The 16830-nt window shown below is 46.3% G+C and overlaps 1 protein-coding gene across 5 annotated transcripts in view; it reads right to left on the bottom strand.

The window, feature by feature from the left end:
• MSRA (methionine sulfoxide reductase A) overlaps positions 1-16830 on the bottom strand; it is a 331431-nt gene that overhangs the window by 174630 nt on the left and 139971 nt on the right. For 4 of the 5 annotated variants that reach the window (XM_073673879.1, XM_073673883.1, XM_073673880.1 and 1 more), the window contains one exon: positions 4857-4925. In XM_073673879.1, coding sequence (XP_073529980.1) covers positions 4857-4925 — 69 coding nt within the window. Of the gene's footprint in view, positions 1-4856; positions 4926-7643; positions 7690-16830 lie in introns of those variants that run through there. The other variant, XM_073673881.1, reaches the window with a different exon arrangement.

The following is a 16830-nucleotide window of genomic DNA, read 5'->3' as shown; positions in this document are numbered from 1 at the left end:
AAAGAAAGAAATATCTCTCCAAAATTGCGTGATGGGGGATCTCTTACTGTATAGTAGGGGGAGGAGGATGGTGGATTTTGATAGAATCTATTTACTCATATAAATTAGTATAAAAAATGTTTTAGAAATAAATTATTTGGGGGTGGGTTTGTTGGGTTTTTTTTTGTTGGGGGCAGGCAGGAAAATTTGAAATTCTGTTAATTATAATCAGTTTTACGGTAACTTCCTGAGCTGCCAAGGACAACAACTTGGAGGATCTTTACTGTTGGATTTACCATGGTTATTTTATTTATTTATATATATATATATATATATATATATATATATATATATATATATATATATATATATATATATATATATATATATATATATATATATATATATATATATATACATATATATATATATATATACACACATATATATATATAAAAAATGAAAACAAAGCCTAAAATCGTCTTGAAAACCTCTATATAAAGTGTTCCAGCAGTTTTCAACCCCTTAAAACCGTGCCTTGCGAAAGTATTCAACCCCCTTATACCGTGCCTTGCAGAAGTGATCAACCTCCTTAAAACCGTTCCGTAAGAAAGTTTTCAGCCCCATAAAACCGTTCTTTGAGAAAGTGCTCAACCCCCTTATACAGTGCCTTGTGAAAGTGATCAACCCCCTTGAACTGTTCCATGAGAAAGTGTTCGACCCCCCTTACACCAGGCCTTGCGAAAGTTATCAACCACTTAACCCGAGCCTTTGCGAATGTGTTCAACCCCCTTATGCCAGGCCTTGCGAAAGTCATCAACCCCTTAAACCGTACCTTGCGAAAGTGATCAACCCCCTTAAACCGTGCCTTGCGAAAGTGATCAACCCCCTTAAACCGTGCCTTGCGAAAGTGATCAACTACATTAAACCGTGCCTTGCGAAAGTGATCAACCCCCTTAAACCGTGCCTTGCGAAAGTGATCAACCCCCTTGAAAAGTGCCTTGCAAAAGCGTTTAAAAAGTCAATGGATTAGTCTGAATAACAAGCGCTTGTCCCAGGCTATCTCTAACGAAAGATTTTCAATGCCAAAATATTCAACCCCTATGGAGACTGCTAATTAATGCAAATGAAACATTTTGTCTGAAAGAAGCCCTCCTCCTCCCATCAAAGTTTCTATCCTCTAAATATATTGCAATCATCATATAATATAGCACTGTGTACTTAAAATTTCTCATTTTGCTTTCGACAAGGTTTTCAAGAGTAAACCGCTTAGGAAAATGCTCCTTGGGCAGTTTTTGGAGTACATTCACACTGTGTCGTTTTCTGGAGTTTTTGCGTGGAAAACACAGGAAAAAACAACCAAAAGAATGAACATATTTATTTCTAGGAAAGAAAACAACTGGTTCATATGTTCCGGGCTTTTCAGCTTCTTTTAAACGCTTTAAACTTTCAAAAGAAGCGACATGTCCGATCTTCAGACACGTTCCGCCTGGAAAAGGCGCCATATATTGACAATACAAGTCAATGGGAAGGCTAAAAAGACACTTGGAAGACGTCCAGGGGGTGGTTTTCGCACAGTTTGTAGGCATCTCCACTCCAGAGGAAAACGTTTCTTAAAGCGTCTTCTGCCAGAAAAATTTTGATCACCGGAAATTTCGGTGAACTTTTAGAAGAATTTTTTTCCTATTGAGTGTTTTTGCAGCCTTCTGATTGGACGGTGCCTAGTTTGGAATGGATTCCATTTCGGCGCTACTTTATCCTAGTGACTTACTCCAAGTGTTTCTGAAGAAGTTTTTGAGAAAAATGTTAGAGCATCGATGTAGACGACAAGAGATGCTGAGCACGGTGATTGGCTGCAGTGGTGCTATGGATTGTAGCCAAAGACAGGAAAAGTGGCGGAGAGCTGACAGTGGACCTGGGGAGGCAGAGTTCCTGACTGCTTATTATTTTACATGTATAAAAGCATTTTGATAAAGTGGAAAACCCCTTTAACTATCCAGGATCTTAATCTGAGAGGAGACTGAGGCTGAAAATCCATAAATTATCCAATGTCCCCAAACGACAGATCTGATCGAAAGCAAATCTCTTCTGTAGGAAGCTACGTCACTGCGATACTGCTCATGTAGATCATTTTTTGCCACCAAAACTGGACCCCGACCATCGGCCACTTCATTAATCTGTGCCCGCTGGACAGGAGTCCTGAGAACCGACACCTACCCGCCATCATCCACGGCTCTTCTTTTGATCAGCCGGCTTGGCACAACATCACAGGGCCGGCTAATCAAAAGAGGAGTTGGGGATGCCAGAAGAAGTTCTCAGGAGAGGAGTCGGGGATGGCAGAAGAAGTTCTCAGGACTCCCTTCCAGTGACCACGGATTACTGATGTGGCCAATGGTCCAGATCTTGCGAATCGATTCGACTCACTTCTACTCATCAGTTTACCAAGCTTTTACAAGATAGGAAGAGGAGAAGAGGTTTCTTGGGAGTAAAAATGTATTCATGGCAATAAAATAGTACCCTGCCAGGACCTTCTTCCTAAATCAATTACACATAGAACTACATTTCACTGGTTTTCTAGGTAGTGCTTTGCAGCGCCACCAAGGACAACATCTGCATGGAGTTTGTATGTTCTCCTCGTGTTTGTGTGGGTTTCCTCCAGGTTCTCCTCTTTCCTCCCACACTCCCAAGACATATTGATAAGGAATCTAGAGGACATTAGTACCTGGCTATAAAAGAGATATTTGGGTGAAGGGCGGCCTCGCTGCCCGGAGTCCATAGTTAGGGTCAAATGTTTTCCGAATTGAGACATTAGAGCATTTGGCAGAGCGTCAGCACCTTCGCTATAATTACACAACCTTCAATATCCTCAATCCAACTCGATCTTGTGGAGGGAGGCTGGGGTAACATTAGTCTAACTCCATCAGTCCCAATTTAGATTTCATTTCTTTGCATCAATGGGGGGGCGCACAGTCGGCTATTAAAAGTGTGGATTAAATATTTTCATTAAACAAAAAGAAGTAATTAATCCAAAATAATCACTCAAAATCGTTAATTTGCTATTAATCTACCTCTAAGCGGTTGCTTATAAGCAAGGTGAAATACGGAAACTACTGGCAGTGGACAGCGGGTCGACCTTCAGAGAAAAAAATCCCAAATATTTTTAATTTATTGCATATGAGTTCACAATGATCAATATATAAGATACAATCAGAGTCCATTATTAATCAGTCAGAGCAGCTACAAAGAGTGTCTCCTACTCTGGAGGACTAGATACAGGAACTTGAAAAAGTCTTCATAGCCATGAATTTTTTCACTATTTTTCAAGTTACACCCACAAACTTCTATTTTATTGGAATTTTATCTGATACCAACACAAAGTAACAAGTATTTGTGACGTGTAAAAGAAATGATACAAAGTTTTTTTATTATTTAAAAAATATATAGCTGATAATTGTGAGGTGCATTAGTATTCAGCCCCCTGAGTCAGTACTTTGTAGGACCACCTTTCTCTGTAATTCCTGCTGCAGTCTTTTGGGGTCTCCCCAGCTTTGCACATCTAGAGGTGACATTTTGCCCCTTCTTCTTTGCACACTCGCTCTCGCTCAGTGAGATTGGATGGAGGCGTCTGTGATGAGCGATTTTCACGTCTTGTCACAGATTCTCTGGGATTTGGGTCTGGATTGTAACTACGCCGTTCACACAAAAGAATATGCTTTGATCTAAACCATCCATTGTAGCTCTGGCAGGATGTTTATTGTCGCTATCCTCCTGGAAGTTGAACCTACGCCCCAGTCTCAAGTCTTCTGCAGACTCTAACAGGTTTTCCTCCAGGATTGCCCTGTATTTAGCTCCATCCATCTTTCCATAAACTCTGACCAGCTTCCCTGCCTCTGCTGGAGAAAAGCCTCCCTACAGCATGATGTAGCCACCACCATGTGTGACTGTAGGGATGGTGTTTTCAGAGTGATGTGTAGTGTTAGTTTTCTGCCACAAATAGCGTTTTACATTTAGCCCAAAGAGTTCTCCTTTGGTCTCATCTGACCAGAGCACCTCCTTCCACATGCTCGCTGTGTCCCCTACATGGAAACAGGACTTCTTATGACTTTCAAAAATGGCTTCTTCTGGCCACTCTTCCATAAAGGCCAGATTTGTGGAGAATACGACTAATAGTTGTCCTGTGGACAGATTCTCTCACCTGAGCTGTGCATCACTGCAGCTCCTCCAGTGACCATGGGTCCCTTGGCTTCTTCTCTCATTAGTGCTCTCCTTGCTTGGGATGTCAGTTTAGGTGGACAGTCATGACTTGGTAGGTTTGCAGTTGTGCCATACTCCTTACATTTTTGGATAATGGATTGTACAGTGCTCCCTCAGGTGTTCAGTGCTTGGGCTATTTTTTTTATAACCTAACCCTGCTTTATTCTTCTCCACAACTTTATCCCTGACTTGTCTGGTGGGCTCCTTGGTTTTCATGACGCTGTTTGATCCATGATGTTCTCACACAAATGTCTGAGGCCTTCACAGAACAACTGTAGTTATACTGAGAACAAATTACACCCAGATGAACGCAATGTACTAATTATGTGATTTCTGGAGGCAAGGATTTTATTTAGGGGCATCAGACTACAGGGGGCTGAATACAAATGCACCTGACAATTTTCAGATTTATATTTTTTAAATATTTAGAAAACCCTGTATTATTTCCTTTACAAATACTCGCTACTTAGTGTTGATATCACATAAAATCCTAATAAAATACATTTAGATTTGTGGGTGTAACGTGAAAAAAATGTGGAAAAGTTCAAGGGGTATGAATACTTTTTTTTAACACACTGATATTGGTTAGTCCATAACTTTCTATATATTTTGTAGTTACTTACCAAATATCGCCATCTGCGTCCCTTCGGGAAATGGTTCGACCATTGAATTTCCATTAATGTGGTGTTTAGCTGAAAAATATAACATAAAAGGTCAAGTAAGTATAAAACTGTAATATGTACGGATGTAATAAAGCACAAAAACGAAAAAATATTTCATTATTTAACAATAGAACAAATGATCACAATTCCTGCAATCAAAAATAAAGTAAAACACTGACAACTCCCCATCCCCCGTAACGAAAATCAGGTCAGTCAGGACCTATCCACATCCCTTTAAAAATGGATTTAAAAGCACTCGTCCCTAGTATAGTCTATGGGGCTGTTCACGTCAGATATTTTTTGCACCCCGAGTGCTCCGTGCAAAATCGTGGAGACATGATCGATATTGATCCGCATGTTGGCTCAAAGTCGGCGACGGAAGTCTATGGGTTCGTCAAAAAAATCAGACAGTACAAGGATGTCATCCGTGGTGTCGACGGTTATTCAAGGACTGCTAGATAGGAGAAGTGGAGAAACTTTTTTTTTTCCCTTTCAAACAAAACTGATCAAATTTGGACCAAACTCACATGTCTGAATAAGCCCTTACTCATACGTGTAAGATTCCCCATACTTGTAGGTGTTCTCATACTTGTAGGATTCCCCATAGACCAACAATACTTGTAGTATTCCCAAAACTTGTAAGATTCCCCATACCTGAAGGATTCCCCATAGTGCCCATACATGTGGGATTCCCCTTACTAGTAGCATTCCCCATACTTGTGGGACTCCCAATATATGTAGGATACCCCATACTTGTAGGATTTCCATACTTGTAGCACTTCCCATAGTGCTCATACCTGTAGGACTCCCCATACTTGTAGGATTCTCCAAAGAGCCTATACTTGTAGGACTCCCCATAGTGCCTATACTTGTAAGATTCTCCATCCTTGTAGGACTCCTAATAGTGTCTATACTTGTAGGACTCCCATACTTGTAGTATTCTCCATAGTGACCATACTTGTAGGATTCCCCATAGTGCCGTATTTGTGAGATTCCCCATACTTGTAGGACTCCCCATACCTGTAGGATTCCCCATAGTGCCCATACTTGTAGGACACCCCATACTTGTAAGACTCCCCATACTTGTAGGACTCCCCATACCTGTAGGACACCCCATAGTCCCATACCTGTAGGATACCCCATACCTGAAGAACTCCCCATACGTGTAGGACTCCCCATAGTGCCTATACTTGGAGGATTCCCCATACTTGTAGGATTTCCCATATTTCTAGAATTCCCCATACTTGTAGAATGCCTTCATATTTGTAGGATTCCCCATAGTGCCGCATTTGTGAGATTCCCCATACTTGTAGAACTCCCCATATTTGTAGGATACCCCATACCTGTAGGACTCCCCATAGTGCCCATACTTGTAAGACTCCCCATACCTGTAGGACTCCCCATAGTGTCCATACTTCTAGGACTCCCCATACCTGTATGACACCCCATAATTGTAGGACTCCCCATACCTGTAGGACACCCCATAGTCTCATACCTGTAGGATACCCCATACCTGTAGGACTCCCCATAGTGCTTATACTTGTAGGACTCCCCATACTTGTAGGATTCCTCATAGCGTCCATACTTGTAGGACTCCCTATACTTGTAGGATTCCTCATAGCGTCCATACTTGTAGGACTCCCTATACTTGTAGGATTCCCCGTAGTGCTGTATTTGTGAGATTTCCCATACTTGAAGGACTCCCCATACTTGTAGGATACCCCATTTTTGTAGGATACCCCATACCTGTAGGATTCCTCATAGTACCCATACTATTAGGACTCCCCATACTTGTAGGATACCCCATACCTGTAGGATTCCCCATAGTGCCCATACTTATAGGACTCCCCCATACTTGTAGGTTACCCCATACCTGTAGGATTCCCCATAGTGCCCATACTTGTAGGACTCCCCATACTTGTAGGACTCCCAATAGTGCCCATACCTGTAGGACTCCCCATACCTGTAGGATACCCCATACCTGTAGGACTCCCCATACCTGTAGGTCCCACCATACCTGTAGGACTCCCCATACCTGTAGGATACCCCATACCTGTAGGACTCCCCATAGAGCCGATAACCATAGGACTCCCCTTCCATGTAGGATACCCCATACCTGTAGGACCCACCATACTTGTAGGACTCCCCATAGTGCCCATACCTGTAGGACTCCCCATACCTGTAGGACCCACCATAACCAGTAGGACCCCCCCATACTTGTAGGACTTCCCATAGTGCCCATACCTGTAGGACTCCCCATACCTGTAGGACACCCCATACCTGTAGGACTCCCCATACCTGTAGGACTCCCCATACCTGTAGGACTCCCCATAGTGCCCATACCCATAGGACTCCCCTTCCATGTAGGATACCCCATACCTGTAGGACCCACCATACTTGTAGGACTCCCCATAGTGCCCATACCTGTAGGACTCCCCATACCTGTAGGACTCCCCATAGTGCCCATACCCATAGGACTCCCCTTCCATGTAGGATACCCCATACCTGTAGGACCCACCATACTTGTAGGACTCCCCATAGTGCCCATACCTGTAGGACTCCCCATACCTGTAGGATACCCCATACCTGTAGGACTCCCCATACCTGTAGGTCCCACCATACCTGTAGGACTCCCCATAGTGCCCATACCCATAGGACTCCCCTTCCATGTAGGATACCCCATACCTGTAGGACCCACCATACTTGTAGGACTACCCATAGTGCCCATACTTGTAGGACCCACCATACCTGTAGGATACCTCATAGTGCCGTGTTATTGCTCTGGCTTCTTCGCTGTTGCTGTACACACAATGAGAGGTGAATTGTTTTGCCCTGATATTGTCCCTGAAGTGTGTGGGATACGGAGACGCCGTGCTGCGTCCGGGATCTGATGGGATTACAGCACATGTCGGAGCGATATAAATAAACGTTCACAAAACCCTCACACGTTCTTCATCCCTTCAGCAGGAGGCTCAAGCTATTTTTTTTTATAAAGGATTAAGGGCCCATTAAAACGTTCCTGGCTGCAGGATTACAGCTCCGCAGGAATAAAGTTACCAGAGAAATGTTAATGTATAATTTAAACCAGATATTTTGCTTTCATCAATAAACCACCCCGGGATCTCCGGGATTCAGCGCAGAATTCAATTAGAAGAGATTGCGCTGACCTTTCTCCACCTCTCGGTGATATTGCTCATAATACCGCCAGCGACGCGTTTCACCGAGAGGAGAGATTCCAGGATCATTTACTGGATACACAATTTGTGGACGAAGCTTTTAATGGAGACGTCTGATTTTTTTTTCTACTTTGTGGAGCTTTTTCATATAATAAAGTAACAAGCGGTTTTATTAATCCGCCTAATACGAATATATAGTGGAAGCGTAAGCCTGTCCGGTCGACACCACGTGGGACTTCTTTGTGAAGTATGTGAAAGGTGCATGTTCAGTAAGGCCTAGAAAAGGTCAGGACAGAAACTGGGGGCACACAGCGGGGTGTCACGGGTGTGTCGCCACGAAGATCGTCACGATTACACAGCCTGACTTCTCGCAGCTGACTTTTTGGTGCTTTGTGTTTTCGGCAGTGAGGGAGTTAATTCTCTCTCTCTCTGTGCTAGACGAGGTCCAGCCTCGCCCAGCTGCAATCAATGCTGCTGTAGTGAGTCTCCTTCAAATGCCTGCTGGTCTGTTTGGGAAGTGTCGGTGAAAGCATTTTATACAGACTTACAGAGCGGATCGTGGTATTTGGAGTTTCTGAGATAAGTGTACTTGGAGTGTTTTTTCCCTTCCTCGCTTTATCATTTATCTCCTTTCCCGTTGGTGTTCCCTCTGTTGTAGTTGTGTAGTTTTTGTATGCAAGGTGGTTTTGGTTTTTCCCTTGTACTGTCTCGTTCGTCTAAGTACTGTGTGTGGGCATATTATTACTTGTCCTCTTTTGTTGTGATCGGGGTCCTTCTCAGGACTAGATTACTTAGGTGCAGGGATCCTCAGGAGGTAGGGGTTACGCTGGCGGCCTGGACCTCTGTACCTTTAACAGTACCTCCAGGTTGAGGGATTAGTCAGGGCCCCAGCTTAGGGTCAGCTTAGGCCCCCTACCTCCAGTATACAGAGACAGCGTGACATTTTCACCGACCCACTTAGTTTTTCTCCAGCTACCATGGATCCAGTAGCCGGTCTAGCTCGGCAGTTGCAGAGTTTGTCCATGGAGCTGGCGGACGTTAGGTCCAAGGTTTTGCATCCTCAGGAGCAAGCCGGACCAGAACCTAAAGTAGCTCTCCCTGACAGGTTCACTGGGGGGCGGGACAAGTTTTTTGTTTTCCGGGAGGCATGCAAATTGTACTTTCGGCTGCGGCCTCGGTCATCGGGGAGTGAAGAACAAAGGGTGGGAATTGTCATCTCGCTCCTACAAGGGGACCCACAATCTTGGGCGTTCTCTCTTCCCCCGGGCTCCCCGGCTCTCCAGTCAGTGGATAGGTTTTTCGCTGCTCTGGGACTCGTATATGATGACCCAGATCGGATCTCCCTTGCTGAGTCTAAGTTACGTAGGATCCAGCAGGGAGATCGTCCGGCGGAGGAATTCTGTTCGGAGTTCCGTAGGTGGCCCACGGACACCCAGTGGAATGACCCGGCTCTTAGGAGCCAGTTTTGTCAAGGTTTATCCGACAAATTACAGGATGTGTTGGCACAGTATGACTCTCCCGCGTCACTGAAAGCCGCTATGGCCCTGGCTATTCGCGTTGACAGACGGCTTCGGGAGAGGTGCGGGATAACTCGACCCCCTGTGATGACTCCACCTCCTACAAGGTCCCCTCATATGGTGGTTCCCCTGGTCAGTCCAGAGGAGCCTATGCAATTAGGAGGGACATCATTTCGTGGGAGGGGACCGGTGGTGCGCCATAAGACAGGAAGGCGTTTCTTCTGCGGGAGAAAGGGACATTTTATTGGGGGGTGTCCATCCCGTCCCTTGCAGAGTGAAGAGTCGTCGGAAAACTGTTGATCCCAGGTTGTGTGGTGGACGGCAATCTGGGAGTAGGTATTTCGTCCCTAGGTTCGTCTCAGTTTCTCGTACCGGCGGAGGTGGTGGTGGGTACGAGAACTGAGAGGATATCTGTTCTTCTGGATAGTGGGGCCGGGGCTAATCTGGTTGATGCTCGGTTTGCCCGGGTTCAAGGTATGCGATTGAGTGAGTTGGTTAAACCCATCCCCATATTCTCGATCGATGCCAGGCCTCTCGGTCAGGGAAGTTTTTTGCAAGCTGTGCATGACGTAAAACTTCAAGTGGGGGCGATACATAAAGAACTGTTGTCTTGCTACGTGTTGGAGGGTCTTCCCACTCCTATAGTGTTGGGCCTTCCTTGGTTAACTAAGCATAACCCGGTTATTAATTGGCAAACCAGAGAGATAAGCCAATGAAGTAAATTCTGTAATAAAAACTGCATGAACACGGTCATGGGTGCGGTTACTCCTTGGGTCTTACCTCCATTTCTGGCGGACTTTGAGGATGTATTCTCGGAGAAAGGGTGTCAGGAACTACCTCCTCATCGCGAGTATGACTGTTCTGTAAAACTGCTCCCTGAGGCCAAGTTACCTAAAGCTAGGTTGTATAACCTTTCTGGTCCTGAGAGGCAGGCCATGAAGGATTATATTTCAGAAAGTCTGGCTAAGGGGCATATTAGACCTTCATCTTCACCGGTGGCTGCGGGGTTCTTCTTTGTTAAGAAGAAAGATGGAGGCCTACGCCCTTGCCTGGATTTCCGTGAACTTAATCGGATTACGGTCCGAGATCCGTATCCACTCCCACTTATTCCCGATCTCTTTAATCAGATCGTGGGCGCCAAATGGTTCTCTAAGTTGGATCTCAGGGGGGCGTACAATCTGATTAGGATGAAGGAGGTGGATGAGTGGAAGACGGCGTTTAACACTCCGGAGGGGCATTATGAGAACCTTGTCATGCCATTCGGTCTGACTAATGCCCCGGCGGTGTTCCAACACTTTGTTAATGACATTTTTCGCCGCCTGGTGGGACAGTTTGTTGTCATATATCTGGATGATATCTTAATTTACTCGCCGGATCTGGTGTCTCATCAGGAGCACGTTAGGCAGGTGTTACAGATCTTGCGGGATAATAAACTGTATGCCAAATGGGAAAAGTGTGTGTTCGCCGTACAGGAACTCCAGTTTTTAGGCTTCCTGGTTTCAGCGTCCGGTTTTCGTATGGACCCTGGGAAAGTGCGGGCAGTTCTTGAGTGGGATCGGCCAGAGAATCTTAAGGCACTACAACGTTTCCTGGGGTTTGCTAATTATTACCGGAAGTTCATTCGTAATTTCTCGTCCATGGTTAAGCCTCTCACAGACATGACTAAAAAGGGGACGGATTTTTCTAGGTGGTCTGACAAGGCTTGTCAAGCATTCTCCTGCTTGAAAAAATGTTTTGCCTCGGCACCCATACTCATTCAACCTGATGCGTCACAGCCATTCATTGTAGAGGTAGACGCTTCCGAGGTAGGGGTGGGAGCAGTATTGTCACAAGGTTCGTCCCCTGGTAAGTGGCATCCGTGCGCCTTTTTCTCTAAAAAATTGTCGTCCGCTGAGAGGAATTACGATGTCGGCAATAGGGAACTCTTGGCCATTAAGTTAGCTTTTGAGGAGTGGCGCCATTTTTTGGAGGGGGCAGTCCATCCGGTCACCGTCATCACCGATCACAAGAACCTGCTATATCTGGAGTCCGCGAAACGTCTGAATCCCAGACAAGCTAGGTGGTCATTGTTTTTTACCAGGTTTAATTTTGTCGTTACATATCGTCCTGGGTCAAAAAATGTAAAGGCGGATGCCTTATCTCGTAGTTTCCCTGGGGCCGGGAATACGGACGACCCGATTCCTATCCTTCAGGAGGGGGTGGTGGTTTCGGCAGTATGCTCTGAGCTGGAGGAGGAGGTATTGGAGGCTCAGGGGGACGCCCCTGTTGGACCTCCGGGGAGACTGTTTGTTCCAGATCAGTTGCGACAAAAGGTGATCGAGGCACACCATAACTCAGTTTTGGCAGGACACCCGGGGAGTAAAGCAACTGTGGATCTCCTCTCGCGTCGGTTTTGGTGGCCTAACTTACATAAGGAGGTGGTAACTTTTGTCGCGTCCTGTGGGGTTTGTGCGCGCTCTAAGACCTCACATACCCGTCCGTCTGGGGCCCTCTTACCTTTGAAGATCCCGGAGCGTCCTTGGACTCATCTGTCTATGGACTTTATTACGGACCTCCCTCCGTCTTCGGGTAAAACGGTCATACTCGTTGTAGTGGACAGGTTCAGCAAGATGGCACATTTTATCGCTCTTCCGGCTCTCCCTAATGCTAAAACTCTTGCGCAGGTGTTCATTGGGGAGATTGTGAGGCTTCACGGGGTACCCTCCGATGTGGTGTCTGATCGGGGGTCTCAGTTTGTGTCCAAGTTCTGGAAGGCGTTTTGTGCACGGCGGGGGATGCATTTGTCATTCTCATCGGCTTTTCACCCTCAGACCAATGGTCAGACGGAACGTATGAACCAGAGCTTGGAGACATATCTCCGGTGTTTTGTGTCAGAGAACCAGGAGGACTGGGCTTCTTTCTTACCTCTGGCAGAGTTTGCTCTTAATAATAGGCGGAGCGAGTCCACTGGTAAGTCCCCGTTTTTTGGGGCATATGGTTTTCACCCCCAGTTTTGTACTTTCAGTAGGGGGGGCTCTTCGGGGGTTCCTGAGGAGGAACGATTTTCCTCATCACTCGCTTCAGTATGGAGAGGGGTGCTGAAGAATCTGAATACTATGGGGAACCGATACAAACGTATGGCTGATAGGAGGAGAGTGTCTGGTCCGGACCTAAGTGTGAACGATCGGGTATGGTTGTCTACCAGGAATATTAAACTTAAGGTTCCCTCCTGGAAACCGGGTCCCAGGTTCATCGGGCCGTACAGAATCAGTTCTATTATTAATCCGGTGGCATTCCGTCTTGACCTCCCCCCTACGTTTAAAATTCACAACGTGTTCCACAGATCGTTGCTTAAGAGGTATGTGGCGCCGGTGGTACCGTCACCTTTACCTCCCCCTCCAGTGGTGGTCAATGGTAACTTGGAGTTCCAGGTATCAAGGGTCATCGATTCACGTTTTAATCGCCGGTCCCTTCAGTACCTGGTTCATTGGAAAGGGTATAGTCCTGAGGAGAGGATGTGGGTTCCTGCGTCGGATATTAACGCAGACCGATTAGTTCGGGCCTTCCACACGACTCACCCGGATAAACCTGGCCCTGAGGGTCCGGAGGCCCCTCGTAGAAGGGGGGGTACTGTCACGGGTGTGTCGCCACGAAGATCGTCACGATTACACAGCCTGACTTCTCGCAGCTGACTTTTTGGTGCTTTGTGTTTTCGGCAGTGAGGGAGTTAATTCTCTCTCTCTCTGTGCTAGACGAGGTCCAGCCTCGCCCAGCTGCAATCAATGCTGCTGTAGTGAGTCTCCTTCAAATGCCTGCTGGTCTGTTTGGGAAGTGTCGGTGAAAGCATTTTATACAGACTTACAGAGCGGATCGTGGTATTTGGAGTTTCTGAGATAAGTGTATTTGGAGTGTTTTTTCCCTTCCTCGCTTTATCATTTATCTCCTTTCCCGTTGGTGTTCCCTCTGTTGTAGTTGTGTAGTTTTTGTATGCAAGGTGGTTTTGGTTTTTCCCTTGTACTGTCTCGTTCGTCTAAGTACTGTGTGTGGGCATATTATTACTTGTCCTCTTTTGTTGTGATCGGGGTCCTTCTCAGGACTAGATTACTTAGGTGCAGGGATCCTCAGGAGGTAGGGGTTACGCTGGCGGCCTGGACCTCTGTACCTTTAACAGTACCTCCAGGTTGAGGGATTAGTCAGGGCCCCAGCTTAGGGTCAGCTTAGGCCCCCTACCTCCAGTATACAGAGACAGCGTGACACGGGGGTCTCCCACCAATGGCCAATCAGCGACAGTCAAAACAATAGAACAAACTGGCGTGGTGCTAGAACAGAGCACAGGAGCGGCGTGGTGCATTCATTGTGGTAGTGGGATTGGACGTACATTGCGCTGAACAGTGTGCTGGACCCCCGCCAGTCTTTGTATTATTTCCAGGACCAACAACACATGAATGATGAAGTCAACCACACCCCAATTGTACTTTATAGGCAACACATCCGCAGCAGGCTGAAAGCTGGAAAAGTCAGACAAACTAAAGTGTAAACCAAACTAAACCCCAAACTATTTATATGTCCATTAATCCCAATACTTTACAATTGTAAAAATGTATTTTGCTTGTGCACTGGGCACAGTCATGGGGAACAGAGAAGGGTCTTCCCCAAATTGTTCCCACAAATATGAAGTTACAATTGTCCTCAATGTCTTGTGCTGAAGATTAAGATTTTCTTTCACTTGAACTAAGGGCCCAATGCCGACCCCTGATAACAATCAATAGCATCATCCTCCTCCACCAAACTGTACAGCAGGCACAAAGCAGTCAGGGGGTAACATTCTCCTGGAATCACCAAACCCAGACTCCTCCATAGAGAAGTGTGATCCATCACTGCACAGAGCATGTCTCCTCCAGAGTCCAGTGGTGGCGGCTTTACACCACTCCATCCGACGCTCAGCATTGTGCCTGGTGATATACGACTGCATGCAGCTTCTCAACCATGAAGCTCCCGATGGGGGCGCAGTGTTTGTGCTGATGTTATACCAGAGGAGGTCTGGACTCTGCAGTTATGGCGTCAGCAGACCGAAGGTGACTCTTCTGTCCTCTGCTCCTCAGAACTCGGCCCCCCGCTCTGAAGCTTACTGTAACTTACGTGGTTTCTACTTCATGACTGAGTAGCTGCAGTTCCTTCCACTTCTCAATAATATCACTCACAGGTGATGGGGGAAGATTCAGAAGGAAGAAATGACATGAACGGACTTGTTACCCTTGAAAGGCCGGGTCTTATCCACCAGGTGGCGAGGGGCCGGATGTTATCCACCGGGAGGCGAGGGGCCGGATGTTATCCACCGGGAGGCGAGGGGCCGGATGTTATCCACCGGGAGGCGAGGGGCCGGATGTTATCCACCGGGAGGCGAGGGGCCGGATGTTATCCACCGGGAGGCGAGGGGCCGGATGTTATCCACCGGGAGGCGAGGGGCCGGATGTTATCCACCGGGAGGCGAGGGGCCGGATGTTATCCACCGGGAGGCGAGGGGCCGGATGTTATCCACCGGGAGCAGAGGGGCCGGATGTTATCCACCGGGAGCAGAGGGGCCGGATGTTATCCAGCGGGAGGCGAGGGGCCGGATGTTATACACTGGGGGCGAGGGGCCGGATGTTATACACTGGGGGCGAGGGGCTGGATGATATACACTGGGTGGTGAGGGGCTGGATATTATCCACCGGGAGGCGAGATGCCAAATGTTATACACCGGGGGGCAATGGGACTGAAAGAAGAATTAGAATTCAATGACTGAGACGTTTCCACTACTTTCCTGTGTATGGTCCACTACTTTAGTGTGTATGGTTCACATACAATGTGCACCATTCATCCATCATTGCCTCTTATATCAGTCCTGTAAATTGCTTTCGTCATCAGCTGTCAGTGAGGTCTCCAAATCGGGAATGAGTGGTGGCCAAGGATGATTTCTCAGGATTTCTTCTCTATTGGTTATAACCATTTTCTTGCCTGAGACGAGTTCCCCTCGAATCTCACTGTTGAGTGTCATCGGTGTCAGGTCCCTGCAGAATGAATCAGACGCCTATTGTTTGTGTTTGCAGGTAGAGGAGACGCAGCCACCCACCTTCCTCCTTCATTAGAATGTGCGGCACCCTCTGCTCAAAAAAAAATGAACCACACAACCATTTTCACAGGCCATTAAACTGATTTTAATTGATTCTTTGTTCTTACATCTGTAAAACTGTCTAGATGAGAGTCACTGAGACAAGACAACGTCCTTGCTTAGCCGCCCTTCAACAACCAAACGGGAAAAAAGAAAGAAAAGAGACGGAAAGTTTTTGAAAGAGAAAAAAATAAATAAAAAGAACAATGGATGATGACGAGAAGATGAACAATGGCTACCAAAATAGTTATCTCCCAAAGATCAGCAATGTAATGTATGTACACAGTGACTGCTCCAGCAGAATAGTGAGTGCAGCTCTGGAGTATAATACAAGATGTAACTCAGGATCAGTAATGTAATGCATGTACACAGTGACTGCACCAGCAGAATAGTGAGTGCAGCTCTGGAGTATAATACAGGATGTAACTCGGGATCAGTAATGTAATGTATGTGCACAGTGACTGCTCCAGCAGAATAGTGAGTGCAGCTCTGGAGTATAATACAGGATGTAACTCAGGATCAGTAATGTAATGTATGTACACAGTGACTGCTCCAGCAGAATAGTGAGTGCAGCTCTGGAGTATAATACAGGATGTAACTCAGGATCAGTAATGTAATGTATGTACACAGTGACTGCACCAGCAGAATAGTGAGTGCAGCCCTGGAGTATAATACAGGATGTAACTCAGGATCAGTACAGGATCAGTAATGTAATGTATGTACACAGTGACTGCACCAGCAGAATAGTGAGTGCAGCTCTGGAGAATAATACAAGATGTAACTCAGGATCAGTACAGGATCAGTAATGTAATGTATGTACACAGTGACTGCACCAGCAGAATAGTGAGTGCAGCCCTGGAGTATAATACAGGATGTAACTCAGGATCAGTATTGTAATGTATGTACACAGTGACTGCACCAGCAGAATAGTGAGTACAGCTCTGGAGTATAATACAGGATGTAACTCAGGATCAGTATTGTAATTTATGTACACAGTGACTGCACCAGCAGAATAGTGAGTACAGCTCTGGAGTATAATACAGGATGTAACTCAGGATCAGTATTGTAATGTATGTACACAGTGACTGCACCAGCAGAATAGTGAGTGCAGC

This window comes from Phyllobates terribilis, unplaced genomic scaffold (genome assembly GCF_046119375.1).
Source record: "Phyllobates terribilis strain yellow unplaced genomic scaffold, ASM4611937v1 Scaffold_3__8_contigs__length_932513732, whole genome shotgun sequence".
NCBI lineage: Eukaryota > Metazoa > Chordata > Amphibia > Anura > Dendrobatidae > Phyllobates > Phyllobates terribilis.
This window is presented reverse-complemented; position numbering and strand designations above follow the sequence as displayed.